The sequence below is a fragment of the Triticum dicoccoides genome, chromosome 1B (genome assembly GCF_002162155.2).
Source record: "Triticum dicoccoides isolate Atlit2015 ecotype Zavitan chromosome 1B, WEW_v2.0, whole genome shotgun sequence".
Lineage (NCBI taxonomy): Eukaryota > Viridiplantae > Streptophyta > Magnoliopsida > Poales > Poaceae > Triticum > Triticum dicoccoides.
In genome coordinates this window covers 606,416,171-606,443,767 of record NC_041381.1, presented here as the reverse complement: position 1 = coordinate 606,443,767, position 27,597 = coordinate 606,416,171, and the positions used below count along the sequence as shown (strand labels likewise).

The window sequence follows — 27,597 nt, the reverse complement described above, 5'->3', positions numbered from 1 at the left end:
GGAATTTCCTGTTTGCCGCGCGTTGAGGAAAACTGTCGCACAAACACACAGTTCTTTTTTAGGGATGCAGAAACAGACAGGTGAGGTCGACATCGAGCTAATTGGGCCGGCCCTTTTTGGGAACCTTCTCAAAGTTCCTGAACCATTTTTTTATTTCTTTTGTCATTTTTCCTGTGATTTTTGGTTTTTGGTTTTTGGTTTCTGTTTCATTTTGTTTTATTATTCTTCCTTTTTCACTTTTCATAAATTTATAATTCTTCAAAAACTATTTGGGAATTCAAATTTTGGTTGGGTTTTTTTAAAAAAATGTATTTTTTTAAATCGCAATTTTCAAAAAAAAAAGACCGAATCTTAAAAAAATGAAAAAAATCAGAATTTTTTCACGGTTTTAAAAAAGTTTGGGGATTTCAAAATTTGTTCACTTTTATTAAAAGCAGGTTGGATTTTCCAAGTTTGTTCGACAATTTTCAAAAATGTCCAGAATTTCAATAAAAGTTGATGTTTACGAAATTTGTTCGTGTTTTGTAAAAAATGTTTTCGTTTAAAAAAATGAATCTTTTTCTAACTTATATGACAAACGAATATGAAACACTGGGATTGCCGAATTCACAAGTAAATTTGAGATATACAGCTTTACACAATACTAAATTTACACCTCAAGTGCCACACTAACCAAAACTTATATACAGTGAAGTTCAAGCAAGTCTCATACACCATATATTTCTCAACAAAGAAAAAGAATACTGACCTATAAATCAAATATACTAATTACACGTTGAAAGCTTGTGCTCCCTTGGCAACCTTGATGAAGACATCCTCCAAGGTGGTGTCAGCGAGGCCCCAAGCGTGTATGCTAAAACGGCTTTTTGCACTCTCAACTTCATTGAAAACGTCTGCTATCTTCACCTCCTGCTTTGGCAGCTCAAATTTCTGTGTTCCAGATATGTGATATATCCTGTTTGCATTTGGCGACAAATGGCGAACCAGCTGCTCAACCTCCTGCTCATGCTCCGAAGATGTTGTCATTGTGAACACGTAGGTGCCTCCGTATCTTGCTTTCAGCTGCAAAACATTGCAGAGGAAAATGTTGTGAGTGCTTAATAAAGTACTCCCTCCGTCCCAAAATTCTTGTCTTAGATTTGTCTAAATACGGATGTATCAAGTCACGTTTTAGTATTAGATACATTCGTATCTAGACAAATCTAAGACAAGAATTTTGGGATGGAGGGAGTAGGATACAGTCACACAAAATGCAGTTATATGCTTCATACAAGGTGAATAGGCAACTTACCTCTTTCGGATGTCCAATGCATTGGAAACCACCATCGACAAAAATACCCAGTCTATCACATAGTACCTCTGCCTCTTCCATTGAATGCGCTGCCAAAGAAAGCATACTTGATGATTCACAGTATCTATCGAAGGAATCAGGACATGGTCAGGAAAGATGAATACTTGTAAGAATAATGGCACGGTTTTTCTTTGCTTCTTTCACAACACTCCACAGGTTATTTCTTGATGCTGGATCTAGTCCAGTGCTTGGCTCGTCCATGAAAACAACCTGAAATTATTTACGAAACTTTTAGTCGCAGATTCCATTATATTTTGTGCATATGGAGACACGAGAGGAATCAGGTTAGTACTTTGGGGTCTCCAATTAAGGAGATTGCGACACTAAGCCGCCGTTTCATGCCTCCACTGTACTTCCCCACTTGCTTATCCCCGACACCGCCACGGAATAGGTTAACACTCTTCAGAGAGTCATCAGTTGCCTGACAGCACAAAATATTTTGCATTCCATATGTTAACGCATTCATGCATATTATGATCTGAACTATTGCTGCATGGCAGAACCAATGAACATATAGCACCACATTTCACAATGAGGTAAACAACAAACTGGTGCAGAGTGCAGACATACAGAAATTGCAGAACTATACCTTCAGCAATTCAGCGCCTTTAAGATTTTTTAGTCTTCCATAAAACAACAGATGCTCTCTTCCCGTCAATGTTTCCCAGAGCAAGCTATATTTCAAAAAGCAATAGTATTTTTGACATTATAGTGTGCACGGAGAGTTATACAGAAAATACCATTAGATCAAGGCCATACTCGTGTTGTGGGCAGACACCCATATTTGTGTATATTTCATTCATATCAGTCCGTATGTCCATTCCATGGACATAAGCAGTGCCAGATGTAGGTGGAATGAGCCCAATCATCTGTGGAGGAAAAATGGAAAATACATCCGCAAGGAGTGAATATGTTGGTTAACTTTGTCCAAAAATGAACACATTGTATATGTCTAGTCACCATACCATACTGATGAAGGATGTTTTCCCTGCTCCATTCGGGCCAAGCATTCCAAAGCATTGGCCTTTCGGGAGGGCAAGAGACAACCCACGAACCGCAAGCTTGTCAGGATTCCCATCCTTTCCATGGTACACCTTCGTTAGGTTATCAGATATAATGGCATGGTTTGCACTGGGTTCCAGCAGAAGCTGCTCAACTACCTCTCTCTGAACATAAAGAGAAATCAATTGTCAGGGTCTTCTCTTATAAAAAATGAATAGGTATCTTTGAGAAATATGCAAGGGATTAACCTACTTCTTGAGTAGTGTCGGGGTTCTCCATTTCGATTGTTACTTTAGGTCCTAGTCGCCCGAAGCTATACCTCCGAAATGATGCAGCTCGCTTCTTAAAGCATTTCAAGGAGATCAACAACCTCTTTCGGAGTCCACCACTCAATGATGAGACTTGATCAAGATAAAATGCCAAGGGGAGAAGTATTGCCCATTCGATAACCATGATAATCAATACAGTACGCATTCCATTGACTGGGTCACTCAAATTAGTCCACTCCATACCACTGGTTCCCATTGCAGTTCCAGAGAATGCATATTGACCAAACTCATATAACCCTCGGTAAAGTGAAAATCCAGGGATGATCTCCATGACTACTATCCAACCCTCTTTGTTATGGAAAAACATAACTCGTCATGCATATGATGTAAAGAGAGTTGCCAAACATAAATAAGAAAGTAACTTACTTGGGAAACTATTATCTTCAACAAAAAAACGCAGAAGAAATGCCCCTAGTAAACCAGAACCAAATACATAAATGTAACCAACCACTGCAACACCGTAACTTCCGATTAGTTACTCACAAATATATTATAACCACTCCTTTCTTACTTTAGACATAACAAATTTTAGTGACAGACCTGTGGCTATTTTGACTGAAGAAAAGAAGGACGCTGCGAAAAATGCGAGTGCAATCTGCAGATTTATGTAGATGAAGTAGAAAACAATCTGGATGCTGTAATTATTTGCTGTGAAGAAACGCAGACCTGTACGAAATCAAACCATTTTAAGGAGATTAAATTACGTAAATAAAAGATACTTCTTGATGATTTTCGAAATATGATTTACCTATCACAGAGCCAAAAATGATGAATAGTAGCATATAGACAGCTGATAGAGCAAAGAAGTAAGTGTAAGTTATCATCCAGTAAGGGCCGTCCTTCAAACCATGCATCTTCATCATAATTTTCAGCTTTTGTTGTTTCTCATACACGAGATATGTTAGTACAACCTGAAAAAAGTATTGTACCAACTCATCATTTTTATCCATTTTTTGTGAACTTAAACAAGGTTGTGTCTCATACTCACTGGAAAGAGTAGTTCAACGATCCAGGTGAAGAAGAGTGCGCCAAGAAGAGAAGACAGGTCAAATTTTAACTTTGTTCCTACTTTAGGCATATCTTTAACATATTCAAGCAGCATTTCTACTCCACTTCCCCTGAGAAATTTGATGTATGCGTTGGAAGCCTATAAGAAAGATAGAGCAGTTTTGTTGTAATAATTGAAATACAAATGAATTTCACTTAATATGAGTTGTGCACCAGTTAAAAGCACATACCATGTTAACCAAGCGTGGCACTCGTAATAGTGCAATTTCAGTAAATGCAGTATTGTTGCTATAGGTAGAGTTGAACCAAATACTAATGTCAAGGCTATCCTTATTTGTGTTCAAGAAGTTGTAACCTGTGAAGAGAAACATGTTATACTCTAAACGAGAAGAACCAATGGTAACACTTCACTGAACTAGATCAGTGAGTACCTGCAGCAAATTCATTCGCCCTCTCTCTTCCACTTTCCCTTTGTTGTCTATATCCCCTAAATAGTTCGTCATTGACAATTGATTCGCTTTCACGCCATAACATCAAACCTTGAATGCACTCTACATCTAGACATTCAAAAGAACATTGGGAATGGAGAAATTAGTAGGTACGCGAGGGATAGAAAATGTATGAAAAAAAGGCACCAACGGCATATTCTCATAAACTAAAATAAAATATTTCAGTAAAAAAAGTAAATTTCCTGCTAACTAACATACATCCTGGTGTTTTTAAAGGAATAGTTTAAATTCGAGTCCCGTCTAATTATTTGATGAGACCTGGTCAGCTGATATATTCCTTATTTTAAAATATTAATTAATACATAGAACACTCAAGCAACAAAGCTGATTATAAATATTGATGAAGAAGACGGGAAAAACTCTAACATCACCATTTTACAAGGTCCAATATTTTAAATGTAGTTGACTGGTACTCCCAAGAAACTACTTTACTGGCGTTTTTCTAGTGGAAATCAACAAAGCGGCCTGTTGTCTTTAAAAAAAAGTGCCAGTCTCTATGCAACTAAAGCTTAGAAACATGAGGTAGTAATCCTTTTCTTTGTTGAGATCACGAAGTGGTAATTCCAAATGTTCATGGTTTTCTCGTAGCTTCATCTTAACCAACTCCTTGTTCAGAATACATGTAGCATCTTTGATGAAATGAGGATTCCAGCAAAGGAAAAATGTTACTTACTGAGTTGAAGCGGTATTATTCCAGCATTGACTGAAACTGTTTGCGATAAATTGGACCGGCACTGAGGTTGGACAATATACAGAGTATTCCCTGGAGTAAATGCTGGCTCTAAGAGCTGTCTAAACTCTGGCGTCGTGTCCGAGCCCTGAGACAAACAGATCCAACCAAAAGCTTCGTACATTAGAAAACAAAACATCATAGCACGACTGTATAATCTATAGGCTCGGAAGAAACTCACAGGAACAATCTTGGAGAGCGCAACCAGATAGTTGGTGAAATTCAGAGGCGAAGACAGAGCAGGGAACAGTTGACCCGAAAGACCTGCCGTTCAAAAGCACAAAGATTGAGCCTGAATTATGAACGAAATAGGCTCATGTCATCATCTGCTGGTGTGGCATGACAGAGGGAGATAACATACTTTCGGCGAGCGAGCGGTTGCTTCCGGTGACGAGGAAGGCGGCGGGGCAAGAGCCGGCGTCGCGGCACGCCTGGCCAGGCAAACCGTCGAGCGGCTGGGAGGCGGTGCTGACGGCTCTGGACTCGGGGGTGGGTAGCTGGACCAGGGCCGGCCAGCGCGGCGGGGTGGGGATCGGGCAGCTGGCGACCTGGTCCAGCGTGGAGTGCTGGGCGCCGCACTCGGTCCTCCGGCAGCTGCCGTCGGCGGCCGCGTCGACGCACGCGCAGCCGCAGCGGTACTTGGGCTTGTCGATCTCGCGGTCGATGGCGCCCTGCAGCAGCACCAGCAGGACGCAGAGGAGGATCGGGAAGAGGGTGATGCACACGTTCGTCTTCAGGTTCCTCTTCTGCAGCAGCCATGGATCACAGCAAGCAAACGGGACAGCAAATCAGCAAATTTGGCAAATTCAAATCAATTCACGGCCATATCGCAGTATTGCGCGGTAAATCAAACCATGGATCAACTGAGAAACAGAGCAAGAAGGCGAAGGGGGCCTCACCTGGAAGCAGAGGTTCTTGCGGAGGAGGGCGTTGGCCTGCGTGGAGAAGCCGGCGGGGCCCCTCGAGCCGGTGGAGGAGTCCATTGCTGGCTGGGTGGATTCGGAGGAGAAAGATGGAGCTCAGCTGGTGTGGCAGGTTGCAGCAGCTCTTGGTCGTCTTCTCCAAATTTTATAGCCGCCTTCTTTGTCAGCTCCCGCCAATTCTGCGTCACGCCGTCATTGTGGTGTGGTGTGGTGTGGTGCCTTGTCTCTGCAGTCTGCAGCCGGTGGGGTGGGGGTGGGGTGCAATTCAGAAACATCACGAAGGTGTAAATGTGATTAATTAGCAGCTAAAGTCGCCCGCTTCTGTTTGACTTCTGAAGTTTGTCAGAACCTACGTGGGCCCCACTCATCAGCTAGAGTCGGTTGAACGAACTGTGTCCAAGTAAATAAGAGGCAAACAAGCTGCCACACATAACACATTCTTGATTTGATGGTTTGTAAGATTGCTAAAGTTCATGCCAACCATAACAAGTCATCACATTTGTTAACATAGACTAAATCCTTTTTATCTGTTATAATCACGGATGAATTCTTTTATTACTCGCTCTGTCCCATAATATAAAAGCGTTTTTTATACTAATTTAATGTCAAAACCGCTCTCTTCTATTACTTCATCCGTCCTATAATATAAAAGTATTTTTGACACGGTTTAGTGTCAAATATTATGGGCTGAAGGGAGTAGAATATTAGTTCAAGTTGCCTATTAGTCACTGGTAATTCCAAATATATTGTAGAATCTTTTTTGTTTTGTCAATGCCGCGGAAATGGCGGTAAAAAGGAGGAAAGGATGACATGAACGAGATCTACATCAAACAAGTATCATTTCCATATAAACAAGTTACCAGAACAAAAGTTGAGCACTGGCACGAGCCCAGTACGCTTCGTCATGTACAACCACACAACATTCTTCGAAGTTGGATCTTCGTGATATTAGCTTCGCACAAGTACACACCAGCCACCATAGTATTCCCCATCGCCATAACCATTCCACCATAGATTGAACTTGTACTCCGTTGCTTCCATGGCGATTATTAAGACATTTTTTAACCATGCATTTTGAAGAGCCACTTGTGTTTGCTTTCCTATATATGAAATTGGAAAAGCTATTGCCTGTCATTGCATTAAAAAAATAAAGTTGACTATTTACTTGATACCCGCAAAAAAAAAAGACTATTTCCTTGATACCCGCCCGTAGCTTCATCCCCAAGTATCCAGCTTTCAGATTCAACTAGTACAGTTTGACCATGAAGGATTATTCAAACTAATCAATGGAATGAAGCTTAGCAGAAGGCTATCCACCCACGCATCTCGATCGCAATTTGCAACAAAATAATTGATCAGACACCACAGATGCATCAAGTCAATGGTTATCGAGGCTCAGAGTAGTACAAGGACTAATCATGCACGTGTGAAGGTCATCTCCATGCCAGGTCCACATCAATGCTAGAGCCTTGAGACCCAAATTCTCTGAAATAATATGCAACATACATCCAAAAACATCGCTCTCCACCCGCATCCATACATTGTGAGAACAACGTTTGGCGCAAAAGGATGGAATATGTTTGCCGGGGCCTTAAGGCATCTTCAACAGCAACCCACAAATTTTCTTCCGCATCCGTCCACGGACAGAAGCAGAGGACCAGCGGACACGGATGCGGGAGCCCGCCATCCAATCATATCCGTATATATTTTGACAACAAGTTGAATCAACCGAACGAAATTCAATCAAACCGAACGGATTTCGTATAAACACGTCCAGATTTCATTACATTTACATCAAAGCGGTGCTAGTCCGGAGGTATAATTAATACCTAATCAAAATGGTCGCCAACGCCTGTTTCCCGTGTCTGGCCATGAGCCCGGAGAACTGAACTTTCGCCGTCTCCGGTTCCGCCTCGGCGCTCTCCAGCTCTGTCTCCGTAACCTTCGCCTCCGGAGGCCCGGGAAGTGAAGCTGTTCGTCTTCACGTCGCCGCCAAGCGACTAATCGGCCGACGGTGCTGAGCCCACCAAGCTTGGCATCGACGGGAAGGGAGGAGCGGTGGCCTTCCTGGGACATGAGCGGCGGCGACCTAACATGCACTACTCCTCCTCGCTGTCGGCAACGCCAGCGGACGTGTCGGCTTCGTGGTCGTCGCGGCGGGGCGCAGACGCGGAGATGTCCTCCTCCTCATCGGCGGTCTCGCTGAACACCGCCTCGCCTGCATCGTCGCTCTCGTTATAGGCGGCCACCACCTCTGCCACCCGCTAACGGTACCGCCAGCGGGCGGGGCGGATCTCACTGCAGAGCGATAGGACTTGAGCAACGCCTCCTGCTACGCCAGGTCTGCTTCCGGAGCGACCGCCCTGCTGGCGGCGAGCTGCTCCTCCGCCTGCACATGCTCTTGGAGGAGGTGGTTTTTGTAGGCGGCGTCGGCCTGCACCTCCCGGAACTGCTCCTCCCGCTCCTCCCGCACCATGTCCATGTAATGGGCATGGGCCTCGTCGATGGTCATGGTTCAATGCACCGGCGAGGATGGCACAAAGGAGGAGGAGGGTGGCGTCAGGTAATCGTCGACAGTGTTGCCCATTGGGACGTCATCCTCCTCCGGCTGCCTACCGGCCAGCCAGCTGGCATCAATGGTGGTCATCTCCTTCTTCTGGTCCGACGTCAGCCCGTCCTAGAGAACTTTGGCGGGGAAGGAATCCATGATGGATGGTGGGAGTGGTGCAGAGAGGGATCGGAGGCGAATGACTGCGGCTATGGACGGGGCACCCGTTTATATAGCAATGGTGGGAGACAGAGGGACGGACGGGTGGTGCCGGAGGAATCGCCTCGGCAACCACATGCTATCAATGTGTGTCGTAGACGGACGGACGGGCGGGCAGCCGTCGTATCGTTTGAATGTGCGGTAGTCGCTTGCACCAAGAAGTGGCGCGGACGGCGCTCTCTCGGCCGGCGCGCCGCCTCAATGTCGGTGTCAGTGAGCGGTCGCATCCTCTCTGGCCAAGCATGAATGCGGGTGTCGATGCTCTGGAGCGGCGTTGACCGAAAACGCGCGGGAGGGGGAAGGGTTTTTTGGTGGGCCAAGACAGTCAGAAGCGGTCGTGGGTTGGTCCGGGCTCCCGCAAAGCCCCTCCATCTGGTACTGTTATACTCACCATGCCTAGCAATTGTTCGATGGATCGTCGGAGCTCAAAACAGGTTTCCCTTCTTTTTAGCAATGGATTTCGGTTTAGAGTACATATACGAGCACAATATTGAGTCCTCCGACGGCTCGTCGGACGAGGAGGATCCGATCAGACGATGATGATGCAGGAGGTTCTTGAAGACGCGGAGGAGCATGTTCTCAATCTCAAGGACTCGATTAAAGGTCATCGAGTGTTCAACATGGGTGATACTATGCAACTTCCAGACCAGAATCCGGCCACATCTGAAGAGTTTATTCAAAGCATCAACAAATTCCGCATTGACCTACTCACGAGTAGCTGAAGGAAAATCTGACTGAGCATCATCAATGGGTGATTAAAGGAGACAACAATGTTGGATGTAATATTTAAACTTTTTAAATTTTAAACTAGTGCTGCATGCTGCTATTCGAACATCGACACTCGATGTATGCGACTATTTGATCGTGTGGACTTAAAAAAATAAGGGAGGCCGAATATATGCGGGCAGTGTTGGATGACGACCTCCCGCATCCGTATCCGAGGACTAGTCCCCCTGTCCGTGGTCGGATGCGGGAAGAAATTTGCGGGTTGCCGTTGGAGATGCCCTTACAAGAATTTAACTCTCTCATATACCCATACTATGAACTAGAAATGCCAAAAGGATTTGGACATAGGTTATGAAACACACATAGTGGCTGAAAACAGACGGCAACCTGCGCCGATCCCATGTTTTCTGCAGACACGAGAGAAGTGATGAGCATGTGAGCGTGACCCACCGCATGAAGGTTGGGGAGGTCAGAGTTGGCTAACAAAAACTGCAGTAAAACCCTTGGTGGCGAAGCTATTTACAGAGGCGTACAAAAACGATACGTTTAGTCAACCCTAATCTTGTGGTCGTCACATGATTTTTTCGTGACTGGTTAGAGAACCACAAAACGGTGTTCGCAAAAGAGAACCACACAACGTTTGTTGTTAGTGGTACGTACGTATCCTCATACGGAAGTTTCTTCGCCAGTATAGAGTTGACCTAACAACTCTCTGACCGGTGACCATTGATAATTTTAATCCCTCGATCCCTCATGCTCATGGTGATGATTGGCACACACTTGCATGATAAGTAACCGCATCAAGGAAGATCACCTTTGGCTAACAACGAGGGAACATCACGTAAACACGGTTTATATCTTTGAACAACCGGCTCAAGATTCTTTATTAGTTATTAATTAGACTGTGGCTGGAGGGCCATAGTTTGGATTTGTGATGGAAGGAGACATGACTTGAATTGTCTCAAAGCAGAACACTGACAACTACTTGTTGGATGAACATCCAGTATGTCAACTATGACAGGGAACAAAGAGTATATACAGCTCGGGTCCGGTTTTTTTTTTTTTTTTTTTTTTTTTGCATCGAGTCCGAGGGCATATGCAGCAAACAAGAGATTCCATTTGAATCAACAGTATTCTTGTCAGAGCAACTTTTTTCTCCTTTCGAGTAAAACAAACAATAGTCAGAGCAACTCTACCCAATAGTTGTATCTGCGGCCTCCGTAATGTGTATGGAACGCGCTTTATAATATTTTTGAAGTTGTGGAGGCGACACGCAAATATAGAATCGCCATAACGGAGTTTTGGAAATGTCTCTCCGTGTGGGACATGTTTGTCATCGACTTAACAAGATCTATTTCTTCCCCATCTCATCAAGAAACAATTCAAACTTGAAACTTAGATTTCAAAATTGACTTATAGTATGAATTCAATTATAGTATCTACTATGATTTAAACAACATAATAAATACTAATCTCTAGAATGATTTGAAGCTTCAAAAACATGTATCTCTTCCCCATCCGGTTCGCTCAAAATCCGCATGAATCGGTTGGTCGGAACCGAAATGCCCGAATCTCCTGTCCCCACGAGATCACCGAATTGTGAGAGGTCATTGAAGCTGGGTGAGAAATCTGGGCCTCAATTTTACAAAAATCAACACGAAGTTTTTTTTTGCGGGTTAAAACCTGTATTACTCATGTCATAGCAGGATTACAATCAATGATGTTAAGATCAATGGCTACCACCAGACCAAAACCAGGTCATAGTTCTTCCCTCTAAGCGAGCATAGTTTGCCAAAGTGCAATTGTCAAAAAATGAGACAACCCAAGAGCTAACCCTTGTTGGCATTTTTTTATAGGAGAAACTCCGCGAGCACCGCGCGTCCGAGCCGGGATTCAAACTCGGGTGGGCTGGCAGCAACCCTAGCTACCCAGTCAACGGGTCGACGCCCCGTCCTCCCAAAGTGCGATTGTCAAGACTAGGGTTCTTATTGTGGAAGATCTTATCATTTCCATGTCCCCAAATTGATCTGCGTAAATTTGAAATATATTCAGGCGGGAGTCTTCTCCCCCGTTGGCAGTCTTCTGTTGCAATTAATTCATCAAAAACTATTCAGATGAATTAATTACACCAGAAGAGAGTTACCTTAGAGCCATGGAGGCACGATGGACCCCGGGCCTTGCTAGTGGGAGGGTCATGGCTCCATTTTTAGGTGTTTTCTTGAGGTTGGTTAGGGTTTGTGTCACGAAGGCGTGGCGGCGCCGGCTCCTAAAGATGGAATAAGTTTCTCCCGTCTAACGCAATCTCACCAGTGTGTTTGGCGTTGTTGGAGGGCATGTGGAGGCGTGTCTCTGGCAAATCTCGTGGGATTCGGTTAGTGTTGGTCTTCGGTGGATCCCTTTGGATCCAGTCTTCATTCCTGTGTGTATAGACTGATCCTTCCGATCTATGCATCTTTTCATCAACGGTGGATGTTGTTCTGGTGTGCTGGTTCTGTGGGGCCTTAGCACGATGACTTCTCGATTGCCTAGTATAATAAGTTTTGCCAAGCTCCAGTGAAAGAGGGGCGAAGATGGTGGCACGTCTTCAGCTCGCTCCCGTGCTTGTAGTCGTCGCTAGGTGGTCTATTGGTCTAGATGTATTTTTGTTACTTCTAATGTTCTTTATACTATCATGATAAATGATGAATAGATCGAAAGTTTTTCTGAAAAAGAGGTTGGAATAGCGTGCTATGACAAATAGCGGTACCCTGCTCAAACAGCTATAGCGGGGCTATAGCCTGCTATTTGATAACTTTATCAAACTATTATCCATTAGTACCATTTTGCTGCATCCTGCTGAAACAACTATAGCAAGGCTGGATGTAGCTATAGTTGGCTAAGAAAACTGCAATAAAACCCTCTGAGTTGTAGGTACTTAGGGCATCTCCAAGGTGGACCGGCAAACCTCCCGCAACCATCTAGGCCACGCTGTTTGGAGCGTCCAAGCCATCCAACGACGACCTGTATCAGTCCGTGGGGCGGTCCGGACGCGATTTCTCTTGCAAATTGGAGACAACAGTGTGGGAGGTTTGCGGGAGTCCGGACACCCGAAACATAGGACTCTGACACCCCGGCCCACCCAATCCCCCCTCCCGGTCCCATTTCCTTCCACTCCGCCCCTTCTTCCCCTTTCTTTGCATCCGCGCCCTTCACCTCCGCCGCCGCCGTTGTTCATCTTCGGCGATCAAATAGGCATTGTTGGACGTCCGCAACCAGCACTGACGTGCCCGATCGCTGTTCCGATAGAGCTTTCCACCCTGGAGCCGTTTGTACCAAGGTACACTCCGCCCCCTGTCGATGACCTCCATTGCGGACACCACGCCCGACAGGTGTTCGGTCAAATGCCATTGAGCTTATTTTCAAATGCTATGTCATTTTTTAGAGTACGAAGGATGGTGAGCTACTCGACCATGGAAGATGAGTTGTTGTGATGCAAGGCTGGCCGTATCCGAGGATTTCATAGGCAGGAGCAGAGGGGAGCCGTTCTGGGAACAAGTGCATGAAAAGTTTCACACACAAAAACACATTGCGAACACATTGCCCCCTACGACATGTACATCATTCAACCACGCAACGTGAGGTCGTTGTCGTAGCGCTGGCACGCTATCCAGATCAGCGTCAACAAGTTCTGTAACTTGGTTAGTCAGCTCGAGACAAGGTGGCCATTGCATGCGGACATGGACGAGATCGTATGTTTTACTTCCTTTTGCCCCACTTGTTGATTGATTCATTCACTCAATTTAGTCTACAAATTATATGTAGCCCGCACGCGCCGCCGTGGTCTACCACAGAACAGAGGGACGGCACACTGCTGGATGAAGTTGAAGGGGGAGTTTGTGTGGAACGACATGATCCGTTCAAGAAAAACTTCCTGCACATCCGGGATCTAGTCAAATTTAAGAAATTGTTGTATTAGACTTAATTTGTATGCTATGTATGGATGATTTATGCTATTTTCCGTTCGAATTTTGATGAATATGAGCCGGTTTGCATGAATTTCGTCCGGTTAGTTAAAATATGTTTGAAATGTATGTGTCTAGCGTTGGATGTCTTTCTCCCGCATCCGTGTCCGCGGACTGGTCCACGGACAGATGCGGGGGGATTTTTGCGGGTTACCGGTAGAAATGCGGAGGTCCAAAATGATGCCTTTAGTCAACCCTATTCTTGTTGTCGCCACAGAATTTTTCGTGATTGATTAGAGAACCGCATAACTTTTCTTATTAGTCGTATGTATCCTCATATGTAAGTTTCTTTTTTGTTCATCTCATATGGAAGTTTCTTCGCAAGTGTAGAGTTGACCGAACAACTCTCTGACCGGTGACCGTTGATAATTTTAATCCCTCGATCCCTCATGCTCATGGTGATGATTGGTACACACTTGCATGACACCGCATCAAGGAAGATCGCCTTTGGCTAAAAACGATGGAACATCACGTAAACACGGGTTATAGCTTTGAACAACCGGCTCAAGATTCTTTATTCGTTATTAGACTGGCTGGAGGGCCATAGTTTCAGATTTGTGATGGAAGGAGACATGACTTGAATTGTCTCAAAGCAGAACGCTGACAATTACTTGGTTGGATGAACATCCAGTATGTCAACTATGACAGGGAACAAAGAGTATACCCGGCTCGAGTCCGAGTTTTTCTATTTTTTGTCGAGTCCGAGGGCATATGCGAACAAGAGATTCCATTTGATTCAACAGTATTCTCGTCAGAGCAACTCTTTTCTTTTTGCGCGTAAACCAAACACTAGTCTTGGCAACTCTAGCTGGTAGTCGTATCCGCGGCCTCCGAAATGCGTATGGAGCGCGCTTTATAATATCTTTGAAGTTGTGAAGGCGACACGTAAATATAGAACCGCCACAATGGAGTCTTCAAAATGTCCCTCCGTGTGGGACCCGTTTGTCATTGGCTTAACAAGATCTATTTCTTCCCCATCTCATCAAACAACAATTCAAACTTGATTTCAAAATCGATTTATAGTACGAACTCAATTACAGCATCTACTATAGTATGATTCAAACAACATAATAATACTTATCTCCAGAATGATTTGAAGCTTCAAAAACATATATCTCTTCCCCATCTAGTTCGCACAAAATCCGCATTAATCGGTTGGGTCAGAACCGAAATGGCAGGATAAAGATCACCGAATTGTGAGAGGGTCGCTGAAGCTGGGTGAGAAATCTAGGCCTCAATTTTACAAAAAGGTGTGGCGAGGTCTCGGTCAACAGAGGCTTTACCAAGCCTAAGTCAAGTGAGATAACATGTAAGAAAAAAAAAACTAACAGTAAAATTTGCACAAATCTCAAATCTCACGAATATAGCATCGACTAGCACATAACCAAGTCTCAGTCAACTACGTTTAGCAAAATCGTTTACAAAAATCAGCATGAAGATTGATGCTCCAACTGTCAAGGCTAGGTTCTCATTGTGAGAGATCTTATCATTTCCATGTCTCCAAATTGATTTGTGTAAATTTGAAATATATTCATGTGGGAGTCTTCTCCCCCACTGGCAGTTTCAAAAATAACAATATTTATTTATTTTACAAAAACCTCAATTGCCCGCTCTGTTTGTCTAGTTATCATTTGAATTTCAAAAAACACAGTACGATTGTCTCTCACGAAGCACTTAGCTCAGGCAAGATTCGAGCTTAACTAATTACTACGCATAGCTACTACGTACTTGCCACGGTCTGAAGCAAAATGTTGGCGCATAGCAGATGAACCGTGAATACGTACAGAGGCACCAAAAGACGCAGCAGGTTTTTGTGAAAAGAGTTTACTGTGTTCCACGATCTCATTTGGCCGGCGCCGCAACCCCGCCACAGCCCGCGGTGTGAGCAGCTACAGAATAAAGGAACACGTCTACCGGCATGATCGTTTGCTCACGGTGACGCGTCTGCTGGTCGTCCATGCATGCCACACCGGAAAGCAAACGAATAACCCGGTGCCATCTGCTCACGTTTTGCTTTGTCAGCCGAACTGCTCACGTTGATCGTCCATAATTTTAAACATGGGAAACCGGGGTCAGTTACTTGATGCGCAAGCACACCCTCCTGGGTAAGTTCTTGGTCACCGTGCCACATTATCGTCTGACGCGTAGTTTTAAAAACTTATCGTGTGACGTGTGATAGGAGGATACACATATTATTTTGAATTCTCTAAAACAAACATACTACTAATTGTTTTGAATGGTACTTACTGTTTTCATGGTCAAGTTTGCAATGGCCTACTTGTTTTGGACAGTGTTTCCATGGTCAAATTTGCAATGGTCAAACAGATGAAGTGGGTGCGCTAGTGAAATTTCCGATCATGGCCAGCAATGACTATTTTTTCTCCGGAATGCATTTGACTATTAATCGTTTGATCTTTCCCTTGTATCCTCAATCAGACAACCATGACGTTGGATTGAGGATTTCTCCCAGTAGATTGTAGTCCTATAATTTTGAAATAAAACTCCTTTTTGCCGAAAAAAAAGCAAACCAATCTGGGCCCGATGCGTTGCTTGGAGGTGAAGGATTTCTGGTGTTGCTGCTCAATTTCTTGGGAGTTTCTTAGGCTGCCAATTAGGAGTTGACTTGAGAATGCGCAACGTGTATGATGATTGGTGTTATAATGGTTGTATTAGTAGTATATGTAAGTGGCTTTAGAAAAGTCAGCTCCTGTCAAATAAGATTTGCGGTGAATAGGTACGTGCATGTGCATGTGCAAACGCGCTATAGCTTTGAACGGAAATTAAGATTTGGGATATTTGCATTTTGGCCCCTAGTTGGTGTCAACTACTCGCTCCGTCCATCTTTATAAGCATCCTCAAATTTGAGCCCAGATTTGTTTAATAGAAATATAACTAGCAAATTATGAGTTAAATGAAACAAAAGGTTTATCATTGGTCCGAAAGAAGTTTTTAGTGATATACTTTTTGTGGCATGTAACTCATAATTTATCAAGTCAATTTTTTGTCAAAATTAGGCTCAAAATTGAGGGGGGGGGGGGTGTTTTGACTAAACATGGTTGACTTTTTTTGCGAGTGAAAACATGGTTGAAATTGACTACATACTTTTGGGAATGTCACTTACACCTCAACACCATTCTAAAGAAAAGAAAAAGAAAACCTCGCAATCACTCCTCATCCCATTTATCCTCCTATGGCAACTCACCCCTTCACAAGCTCGACCAACCTCAATTCGTAGAGATATCTAAACAACATGAGATCATGAGGGTGGCAGAAAAAAAATCCTCACACAAATGGACAAAGATGATGAGGACCAAACAACCCTCGGCGCCAGATAGTATGTGCGATCTCAAACACCGCCAGGAGCTCCGGTGCAAACTGGGAAAGGGGGGGTATCCGAGTCTGCATGAGAGATGGCCAACCAGAACCACCATACAATCTCCAAAAGGAATAGAAATAATTTCCCACTCCACCAGAAAGAAAACATAAGCATGGGGAACGAGCTCGACCCAACCATCTTGTCCAAGTGATTTTGCAGTCGTCATAATGCATACGGAGCACGCTCTCTATATGGATAGGTTGAGGCTGCTGCGTGCAACCACATAGTAGCCATATTGCAGTCTTCATAAATTCTCTACAAGTAGGACCCACCTATCATTGGCTTCTATCTTCTTCCCCAAATTTATTGTCCTACCCCCAAACCCACCATGGATGAGTCTACGGAGCCTACAGAGCACTAGCGCAAGCACATCACACACCAGCACACAAAGAGATTTAGGTTATAAAGAGATATTTATGTTCTTTAGAGGCATTTACGTTCACTAGAGATATTTACGTTAGCACCTTCTTCCCCGAGGCAACCGAGATACCCAACGAGGGCGTGAAAATCGGCGAGATAACCGAGAAGCCCCGCCCCTTCCCGCGCCCCTGGGCGAGTGCCATTGACAGGGCAACAATTCTGATGGCATGGTATCGATTCTGGCGGTGGGGTGTTGATTCCCGGGTGTCGGGCTGCGAGGTGGCAATTTTGGTGGGCATGAAGTAGAAGGAAGGGGAAGGAGATGAGATGAGCTCCACGGGAGCCTAAGAGGGAGCCAGAACATCCTTCCCGTGCGAGCGGTTGACGGATGTTGTGCGCTCCAAACCAACGCATCCAGCCTCCAAATGTGGAATGCCTCCATAAATTATGGCGACTCTACTAGAGTAACCTTTTCGGTCAAAATCACCATATTGGCAGTTATTATGCCGATTGAGTTGATATGACGACTTTGATAGAGTTGCTCTTAGGTCAACGACCAACGGGTGCCCCGCTGGAGTCTTCCCTTTCTCTTGGAGGACATAACTGCCCCTCGAAACAGGTTTCTTAGGACTTGTGAGGGTTGTATTCTTCTTGTCTATGGCAACTCAAGAAGGTGGGGCAAGGTGATAATCTCATGATGGATAAAAGAAGAAAGGATATAAATCCTCATCCCCACACATCCTCAAAAGTTGAAATGACGAGTGATAAAGGCACAGAGCAGATCAAGGCGAGGAAACACGCAACACAAAGATTAATATCACATCACCACCCACAATTCACGTCCCTTAGGGAAGAATCCACATGGCGGTGGAATGCGAGGCAGACGAGTAGTCTAAAAAACAAAGTGTTTTCGACTAAGGCCAGGGAAACACGAAACAAGTCGCCCATCGACAACAAGACAATGAGAAGAACTTGGCAACTCTCCCATGGTCTCATTACATATACTGATGGGGGACTTGTCGAGGCAGGAGTAGGTTCAACCCTTACCTGTGTCGCAAATGTTATATTGTGGGCCGTATGTTCCCACTTGTGTACGGTATGAGGGGTCCGTGCCTAGGTGACCAATTCCTCAAACGCGACACCCCTAGTTTCCTTGAAAGAACACATGTGGTTACTAGACACGGAGAAGTCCAAGTACGCCAAGAAGATCCAGACAGAGGACGATGGCCCCGACCAATAACCCTATATAAAGGTCCAAACGAGACGAGAGAAGGGAAGGGCTTCGACTCCGGAAACCCTAGAAGCGTAGAATAGCTCTTTAGTAGATCTAATCTAGACATCACATCTAGATCGTCCACATCCAACACTGGCGACTCAACTCCCAACTAGTCGGATCAAAATTTACAAATTTTAACTTAAAAAATGAACTACATTAAGGAATGCAAAGAGTAATATGTGGAGTACTAATTTAATGCTTTTCGTGAATCCTCACAATCCAGTTGTACCCGCAACAATGGAGGAATCCTAGTAATAAATAAATGAGATTATCCGAAATAACAACGTATAGAACTAACCGTAAAAGAAAAACTATAGTACTATGTAGTATTCCGTTTGTTCCAGAATATAAGGTGCCTCAGTTTTCGTGCAAGTCAAACTTATGTATAAAATATCAACATCTACAATACAAAATAAATAAATATGAAAATACTTTTCACGATGGATCTAATGATACAAATTTGGTACTGTACATGTTGGTACTTTTTCCTCAAAACTTTCTCCTCAAAACTTGGTCAAACATGCACATACTTGACTTTTAGAAAATAAAAAAAAACTAATGCATCTTATATTTTAGGACGGAGGGAGTATTTGCTTTGCATATTATATTTGTCTCGAGTCAAACTTTGATCAAGTTTATAAAAAAAATGTTAACATCCACAATACCAAATCAATCCCGTTATAAATCATCATAGAATATATTTTCGCACCATATATATATTTGATAGTATTTGTTAGAAAAACTGTATTTCTTATTGTGAAAGGGTATAGTATGTTCTGTAAATTTAGATCAAAACTAATATGCGGAGTAAATAGAAACAAAATGACAGTATAAATGGTATCGTACATGATACTCCCTTCGTTCCTTTTTATTCTGCATAAATTTTTTGTTCGAAGTCAAAATATCTCTAATTTGACCAAACTTATGGATAAAACTATCAATATTTACAATACCAAATTAATATCACTAGATTCAATATGGAATTTAGTTTCATATTACAAAATATTTAGTATTATAAATATTGATGTTTCCTAATATAAATTTGATCAAGCTTTTTAAAGTTTGACTTAACCCAAATCTCATACACACACCGAGTAAAAAAGAAATGGAGGGAGTACATTAATTTCCTGCATATCTTGTGTATGATACTCACACCACCGTGGCCGGTGTTAAAAACTGACGAACACAGCTAGGACAGGACAGTCCCTCTCCTCTCCTCCAGTTTTCCGGCCGTTTTCAAGCGCCCCCCTAATAAATACCCAAAACATTCTCGGAGACCCAGGGAACTCGAACTCCTCCGCCCCCAGTCCACCTCCACCTCCACCTCCACCCCCGATGGAGCTCCTGAGCGGCCCGGCGCTGGCGTGGCAGCAGTACCGCTCGCTGCTCCGCAAGAACGCGGCGCTCGCCTGGCGCCACCGGCGCTCGTCGGCGCTGCAGCTGCTCTCCTCCCTCCTCTTCATCTTCCTCATCTTCTGCATCGACCGCGCCGTCCGCTCCCGCTTCTCCTACACCACCGCCTACCAGAACGTGCGCGACCCCAAGGCGCTCGTCGCGCCGCCCATCCCGCCCTGCGAGGACAAGTTCTTCGTCAAGACCCCCTGCTACGACTTCCTCTGGAGCGGCGGCACAAGCGCCCGCGTCCCCGCGCTCGTCGACGCCATCCGCAGGAACAACCCCGGCCGCCCGATCCCCGCCGAGAAGGTCAGAGATTTGGTTCCTCTGTTTTTTTTTTCTCTGGTCATCGGTTTGACTTTGCGCGCAATTATTCGTGGTGGATTGATCTTGCGGCGTGCGTTCGGCCGGTCTTCGTGCCGCGGAGTTGGTTGCTCGCGCGTTTAGCGTGACGATTTGGGGGTTTCTTAGGTGCGGGAGATCGAAATTCTCCGTGCGTTTGTGTCGAAAGAAAACTACTGCCTGAATTATTTTGAAGAAGTGAGTTGATTTTAACCGCTCCATGAGGTCGTCAGACTGAGTTGTTTGGACTCATGTAGCATTGTGATTTGGTCCCAGGTCTGAAGGTTTTCAGTTTTTTTACTGCTCGGTACAGATAGATTTTAACTTTCTTGTTTGGTGAAAACTTGTTTTACTGCTAGGTACAGATAGATTTTGATGTGCAACGTTAATTTTTACTGTATACCCTTCAAGCATTTTTAGCAGATTCGCTGATTTGACGTTGAACTTAGATCATCATTTGGGTTTGATGTTGACAATGTCGCTATGTGGTTTGCTTCCATTTGGCTTACCATCGCACTCCAACCAAACGGTGGGCACCCACTTTGGATGCCAGAATTGCGATTTTTCCTAATAAAATGTTGGGGAAAAAGAGCCTATTCTGTTTCTATTTGGATGCATGCGGGTCTACCTGGAACAGCTAATTCGGTTCTGGCTTGTCTTAGATGACTTTGATGTCATTTTCGTGCCACTGTTTGATTTATTTATCTGAGTACACAATGTCTTTTCTGGGAAACGAAGACGGTGTGAATGTAGATTTGAATCTAACTGAAAATATGCTTGCTTTGGCATACAAGAGACGATGATATCAAAGGAGTGGTGTTGGTTTATTTTTCAAAAACAATATGTTTTCTTCGCAAACATTTTTAAATGCACCCACAACCTCTTGTAATCTTGTTAATTGAATGTAATGGTCAAATCAACTAATGTACAGAAGCTCCTGCCCTGTTTTCCTCTGTACTGTGGTCTGAAATACAGTAGTATACTTCAATTCAGCTGCTGAAACTTTTCATTATTGTTCATACACAACTTGAATAAATTAAGGATGGTATTCGGGATAAAACAAATTTTAACTAATAGTTTACTGTCACTTGAATAAATTTGGATTTTGTGATAAACTGCAACATATAGCATGTGGACTAGTTAAAGTTCTTGAGTTTCTTCAGGGTTACTCAAAACAACTTTGCAGGTCACCCTTGAATTGTTTATTACTCGATATGCGACAATACATGTTACCTAAATTGTCTTATGGTGACTTTTTCAGGTCTTAGGTTTTACGACTCCGGATGAAGTTGATGCTTGGCTATTTGCAAACCCGATGCGCTGCCCTGGCGCTTTGCATTTTCAAGATATAAATGCCACCCAGATGTCGTATGGTATTCAGACAAACTCCACTCCAGTAGCTCGAAGAGGAACGTATGAGGACCCCACCTTCAAGTTCCAGATACCGCTTCAAGTTGCAGCTGAGAGAGAAATGGCAAGGTTGATTCTTGGAGGTATTGCTGCTTCCATGGTATTTTAGGGAATGCTATTGTTTCACGTGTACTAATTAGTTTGTAGTACCACAGTTTTCATACCCTTTGATAACATTCCTTCTGGTCTACTTTTATCTTTCAGATTATACAATATATGCCGCATAAATAAGTGTTGCTTGTATTGCTTTTATAGTAGTACTCGTGAATAACAGTAAATTTCATGACTGACAGATCCCAATTTTAGCTGGACTGTGGGATTCAAGGAATTTGCTCACCCAGCAACTGAAACCTTCTCTACGATTGCCCAAGCAGGGCCAACTTTCTTCCTTGCCATTGCAATGTTTGGATTTGTTTTCCAAATCAGTGCCTTGGTTACAGAGAAAGAACTTAAGCTTCGTCAGGTTCGAGCTTTTTCCGTCTCTACATCTGCGTTTAATGATTTGTGTACCTTTTTTTTTCGAGACTAGATATTTATGTGTCTTCATGACCATTCACAGGCTATGTCTATCATGGGGCTCTATGAATCGGCTTATTGGTTATCATGGCTTACCTGGGAGGCCTTGCTTACATTAATTTCAGCACTTTTCACGGTGCTCTTTGGGATGATGTTCCAGTTTGACTTCTTCCTGAACAATAGCTTTGGAATCTTATTCATCCTATTCTTCCTCTTCCAACTGAACATGGTAAGCTATATATACTGATCTGTATGCTTGTTTTGCTTGTCCCTATCTGGAGTGTTAAATTTAGATAATAGCATGCTTCTATGAATGAATTTTGTTTATACATTTTCTGAATCTCTATCAGAATCTGCAAACAATGTTTTTTTCCCTTAACAGTCTTGTTCATTATAATTTCTGCAGCTTGGTTTTGCTTTCATGATATCCACATTTGTGGCAAAAGCAGCATCAGCTACTACGGTTGGATTTGCAATATTCATCATTGGGTTCTTGACACAGGTAAAGTTTGCCTAATCATCATCTTACAGATACAGTATTTGAAGTTGTCAGAAAATAAACAAACCCCTTGGTTACTTGCTTGTGCAGCTTGTTACAACCTTCGGGTTCCCATATTCAAATACCTATGAGGCGTACTACCGGACAATATGGTCCTTCTTTCCTCCTAATGTTTTTGCCCAAGCCCTCAATATTCTAGGTAAGGCAACAGCAACTCCAGAAGACAAAGGTATTAGCTGGAATCAGCGTAAAACGTGCCAATCCTTTGAGACGGACTGCGTCATTACAGTAGTATGTACAAAACTTTGCTCATTAGTAGGTATTTACTTTTAGTGCTTATGCAACTTGAAGCCCTGATTGTTTGCAAACATCTGACAGGATGACATCTACATATGGCTCATCTCCACATTTTTCTTGTGGTTTATCCTGGCGATCTACTTCGACAACATAATTCCAAATGTCAATGGTGTTAGAAAGTCAGTGTTTTACTTTCTGACGCCTTCATACTGGACAGGGAAAGGAGGCAAGATGAGAGGTCAGAGTTTGTTGAAGTCTGCAGTAGTTCTTCACCATGTTTTTAGCTGTATTATGTAAGGTTACTCATTAATCTGATTGATCCACTCCAGAGGGAGGCCTTTGTAGCTGTTTTGGTTCGAACCGGCCGGCTGATGATGCTAGCCCTACTGATGAGGATGTTCTTACTGAGGAAAATCTAGTAAAAGAACAAGCTGCAGGCAATGAGGTAGATCCTGGTGTTGCGGTTCAAATACGTGGCTTGCGGAAAACATATCCAGGAAGTTTTAATATGGGTTGCTGCAAGTGCAGAACAACTAAGCCATTCCATTCTGTCAAAGTGAGTTCTCAGTGATCTTCTAATATAAAAGCAAGCAAGCTTTGCTTCCTATGATATTAACTACCTAATAAATCTCACCAGGGCTTATGGGTGAACCTTGAGAAGGACCAGCTATTTTGTCTTCTTGGCCCAAATGGAGCTGGTAAAACAACTACAATCAGTTGCCTGACTGGTATCACACCAATTACTGGCGGCGATGGTTAGTGCCATTCCCTGAAGCAATGGTTGGTGATATGATATGTTATCAGTAACTATGAATATGCTAACAAGCCACTTTGAACATTTGACAGCTTTGATTTATGGTCATTCCGTTCGAAGCACTGCGGGCATGTCTAATATTCGCAGAATGATTGGAGTCTGTCCGCAGGTTGGTCTTTTGAACATTCATTCACATATTATCATGCAGGTGCTGTCCAGTTTTAATGGAAGATAAATATGTTTGCTTTGCAGTTTGACATCCTCTGGGATGCATTGACGGCTAAGGAGCACATGGAGTTGTTTGCCAGCATCAAGGGGTTGCCATCATCAACAATCAAGTCGGTATGTTTCTTAAGAACCTATAGACAACTACTCCCCAACACTCAACATTGTTTTGCATATTGATCTTTCTCTGTTCATCCAATGCAGGTAGCAGAACAGTCACTAGCCCAAGTGAAGCTCAGCCAGGCAGCTAATGTTAGAGCAGGTAGCTACAGTGGTGGAATGAAACGGCGGTTAAGTGTTGCGATTGCTCTAATTGGTGACCCAAAATTGGTGTTTCTTGATGAGCCGGTAGAGACCTGTCAAATTCTCATCAGTTCACTTGCTACACATACAATGCCACATGTTAATCTAACTATTTATATCCTACACAGACAACTGGCATGGATCCAATAACAAGGAGGCATGTCTGGGACATCATCGAGGAGGCAAAGAAGGGAAGAGCTATTGTATTGACCACACATTCAATGGAAGAAGCTGACATCTTAAGTGACCGAATCGCTATCATGGCAAAGGGGAGATTGCGGTGTATCGGCACTTCGATAAGGCTGAAGTCGAAATTTGGAACTGGGTATATCGCTAATGTGAATTTCTCGGGGAATGGTCACACACAGAGCCCTAACATCAATGGTGATGCAGAGGCCCCAGTTAATCCTAACATAGAATCTGTCAAATCATTCTTCAAGGAAGTATGTGTCTCATCCTTAAACTAAATATCATTCAGATTAGTTTCTCTTATTATGCGGAAATGTTAAACCGCAAAAAATGTTTCTGAAACAGAGGCTTGATGTGGACCCGAAAGAGGAAAGCAGGACATTCTTAACGTTTGTCATCCCCCATGAGAAAGAACCACTTCTGACGGTAATGCCTTGACACCCAAATTATGTTGCACATCATTAACTGAATTTATGACACTAGAATACTTATTTACCAACAGAGGTTCTTCGGGGAACTCCAAGACAGGGAAAGGGAATTCGGGATATCAGACATTCAGCTTGGTCTTACGACACTTGAAGAAGTCTTCCTGAACATTGCAAAGCAAGCTGAGTTGGAGAGCTCTACCGCCGAAGGGACACTAGTGACTCTTAACCTGTCATCCGGAGCATCAATTCAGGTTTGCCCTCACTAATCCTAGGAACATAACTGCACCTGGGAACATGAAAGATAACTTGTCTGAGATGCAGATCCCTCTAGTCTTTATTTAGCCAATTGTGAACATCTCTCTGAATTGCCCAACTTTGCGAATGCAGATACCGAAGGGTGCGCGTTTCGTGGGCATTCCTGGAACCGAGACGGAGGAGCATCCGAGAGGAGTCATGGTGGAGGTGTTCTGGGACCAGGATGACAACGGAACGCTCTGCGTCTCTGGTCACTCTGACGAAACCCCTGTGCCGGCAAACGTGGAGCTGACAAGGCCTCCTTCGCTTTCGCGCAGGGCGTCAGTCGGCCGCGGAGGCCCTGTGGGGTACGTCATTGACGAAAACCAGGTCCCAACAACAAGATGATGAGCTTGAGCGCAGGAGGTCGATCGATTTTCGTGCGAATTATCTCAGGGGTGATTTGTAAGTATAGAAAGGCTGCTAATGTACATTATGTTTGTGCTAGAGCATTGTCGTCGTTAATTAAGGACTTGGTGATAGATATACAGCTTGATGTTGTTTTGATGTCTTGTGGCAAGTGTGATGACACATATTGTAAAGTAGGTTGAAAAGTACAGTTATGTTTACAACGAGTTCCATTTCTAAAAAAATGTTTACAACGAGTCGATTTGTTGCTTCAGGATTGTGTCAATGGTTATTTTTCTCAAGAGTGGGGTGTAATCCAAATATCCGATGATCTGATAGTCTCCCAGCCTGCACCAGAAAACATCTAGGAACCAACCAGTATAGCTCTTGTCTCGCCTGAAGCAAGCGCATATACGGTCGGCCCATTAGCTCAGGTCGCCCGCGTCGCTCACTCGGGTTCAGGTCGCTCGCCTGCAGGTCACGTACTGGCTTGGTCTGTTTTTTTTGTCTTTTTGCGATTTTTTTGTTTCTTCATCGGTTTTTCTTAGGTTTTTTTGTTTTTCTTTGTTTTTCCACCAGATTTCCTTGTTTCTTTCTTGGTTTTATTGGTCTTTTCTTTCTTCCTTTTGTTCCCTTCATTTTTCTTTGTTTCTTTCCCAGGTTTTAATGTTTCAATCCTTTCGCATTTGTTTTCTCTGTTTCTTTGTCGATTTTTGTTGATTTCTTTTTTGTTTATCACATGTCAACTTTTTTTCAATACACATTCATTTTTTTATACATCGGTAATTTATTTTATAAACACGTTTAACATTTTCAAAATGCATGGCTAACATTTTTTAAAACATATATTTTTTATGTGTACTTTTTTCAATACACATTATATATCTAAATAGTTTTTTAATGAACCTTTATAAATTGCAAATACATGTTAATATTTTAAGAATTTGTTTTGATGTCTACTTGTTTTTGTTCGCATCGTGCATTATTATTATTATAAATCTGAGATATTTGAAAAAATGGTTTCTCTTTTTTAAATATGAATGCACAATAGTGGTGAATGCTATGAACATTTTTTTAATTACATTAAACAAAAAATTTACACTACTTTGCATTTTTAAATTTTTTTATGATTTTAAAAATAGTTAAATTTAACTTTTGAAATATATGTGTTTATAATATTTTTCGAAAATTTAAAGAAAAGAAAAAAGAAAAAGAGGTCAATGAATTGAAAGAAACAAATGAGAAGCTACACTCGTTTTGCTACTGAGCCGGCCGACTGGTGTATCCTTGACGTGAGCGTAGGCTACCCCTAAATAAAAGGCTAGGTCTCGCTATAAGCGAGACATGGTGGCTCCTATACAAATTTTGTTCATTAAGTTAAAAAAATCATTGAATTCATAATTAATTCATCAAATACAAAAAAGATTCATCATTAGTAAAAAATGTTCATAAAAAATTGTACATCAAAATAAGGAAATGTTCATTAAAATTCAAAGAATGTGCATTCTTTCGAAAGGGCGAACATTTTTTGAAATCACGAACATTTGTTTTCATCGATAAACATTTTCTGAAATTCTTGAACATGTTTTGAATACACAAGCATTTGTATGCGAACGTATTATTCAAAACCATGAACAATTTTCTAAACCATGAAAATTTTATGATTTTTGGTAAAAAAAATAAAATTCCCCCCTTTTGTTTTTGAAATTTATAATAAATTTTAAATTATGAATTATTTAAAATAAGAATAAATAAAAACATGAAAAGAACAAAAAGCAAAAGAAATAAAAAAAAGGGGCGGCCTGCCCCGCTCATTGGCCGGCTCAATAGGGGCGCGCGGGAGGGAGGCGGTGCGGGGAACTCCTGTGCGCCACATTCTGCGGCAGAATGTCGAGCAATCGCATAGGAGTTTCCCTCAGCTGGGCCGGCCCACGAAGGCAACGAGCAGTGAAAAAAATAAACAATTAAACAACAGCGCTTCCACTAGGATTCGAACCCGCGACCGAAAGGATGTAGACAAGGGTTGCTTGCTAGGACTGGGCGTTTGGTTAAACCAAACCGTTCGGTCCGGTTCTTCGGGTTTTGAACAAGTTCGGTTTTTGGAAAAAGAATGATCGATCGGTGACCTGAAAAACTGCTAACCGAGCATTCGGGGGACCGAGATTTCGGGTCGGTCCTCGGTTGAGGCCGAATTGACCGATATATCAGAGAATGAAAGCAAAAACAGGCACACTTCTGA

The 27,597-nt window shown here is 43.0% G+C and overlaps 2 protein-coding genes across 2 annotated transcripts; one reads left to right on the top strand and one right to left on the bottom strand.

Annotated features, from left to right (window-relative positions):
• Nucleotides 1-597: 597 nt before the first annotated feature.
• Nucleotides 598-6,051, bottom strand: LOC119349060 (ABC transporter A family member 7-like). The gene is made up of 18 exons (XM_037617067.1): nucleotides 5,829-6,051; nucleotides 5,291-5,675; nucleotides 5,111-5,193; nucleotides 4,873-5,017; nucleotides 4,122-4,247; nucleotides 3,921-4,045; nucleotides 3,671-3,829; nucleotides 3,431-3,593; nucleotides 3,223-3,348; nucleotides 3,049-3,132; nucleotides 2,606-2,970; nucleotides 2,317-2,517; nucleotides 2,111-2,220; nucleotides 1,941-2,025; nucleotides 1,644-1,772; nucleotides 1,456-1,561; nucleotides 1,292-1,380; nucleotides 598-1,062 (listed from the first exon to the last, which is right to left on the bottom strand). The coding sequence occupies exons 1-18, from the start codon at nucleotides 5,910-5,912 to the stop codon at nucleotides 769-771; spliced, it is 2,859 nt and encodes a 952-aa protein (XP_037472964.1). The 5' UTR covers nucleotides 5,913-6,051; the 3' UTR covers nucleotides 598-768.
• A 13,576-nt stretch (nucleotides 6,052-19,627) lies between these two features.
• LOC119349058 (ABC transporter A family member 2-like) lies at nucleotides 19,628-25,620 on the top strand. The gene is made up of 16 exons (XM_037617066.1): nucleotides 19,628-20,062; nucleotides 21,357-21,588; nucleotides 21,799-21,968; nucleotides 22,065-22,250; nucleotides 22,428-22,523; nucleotides 22,611-22,811; nucleotides 22,899-23,055; nucleotides 23,147-23,373; nucleotides 23,455-23,572; nucleotides 23,664-23,740; nucleotides 23,824-23,913; nucleotides 24,001-24,144; nucleotides 24,228-24,542; nucleotides 24,634-24,714; nucleotides 24,791-24,967; nucleotides 25,104-25,620. The coding sequence occupies exons 1-16, from the start codon at nucleotides 19,694-19,696 to the stop codon at nucleotides 25,356-25,358; spliced, it is 2,895 nt and encodes a 964-aa protein (XP_037472963.1). The 5' UTR covers nucleotides 19,628-19,693; the 3' UTR covers nucleotides 25,359-25,620.
• Nucleotides 25,621-27,597: the final 1,977 nt, after the last annotated feature.

Coding starts and splice junctions, on each gene's coding strand:
- LOC119349060 (XM_037617067.1), bottom strand. CDS start 5,912: ATGGACTCCTCCACCGGCTCGAGGGGCCCCGCCGGCTTCTCCACGCAG. Junction 5,194..5,290: donor CAACCGCTCGCTCGCCGAAA/GTATGTTATCTC, acceptor TTTGAACGGCAG/GTCTTTCGGGTCAACTGTTC. Junction 1,562..1,643: donor CCTTAATTGGAGACCCCAAA/GTACTAACCTGA, acceptor AAATAATTTCAG/GTTGTTTTCATGGACGAGCC.
- LOC119349058 (XM_037617066.1), top strand. CDS start 19,694: ATGGAGCTCCTGAGCGGCCCGGCGCTGGCGTGGCAGCAGTACCGCTCG. Junction 24,145..24,227: donor TGGTGTTTCTTGATGAGCCG/GTAGAGACCTGT, acceptor TATCCTACACAG/ACAACTGGCATGGATCCAAT. Junction 24,715..24,790: donor AGAAAGAACCACTTCTGACG/GTAATGCCTTGA, acceptor ATTTACCAACAG/AGGTTCTTCGGGGAACTCCA.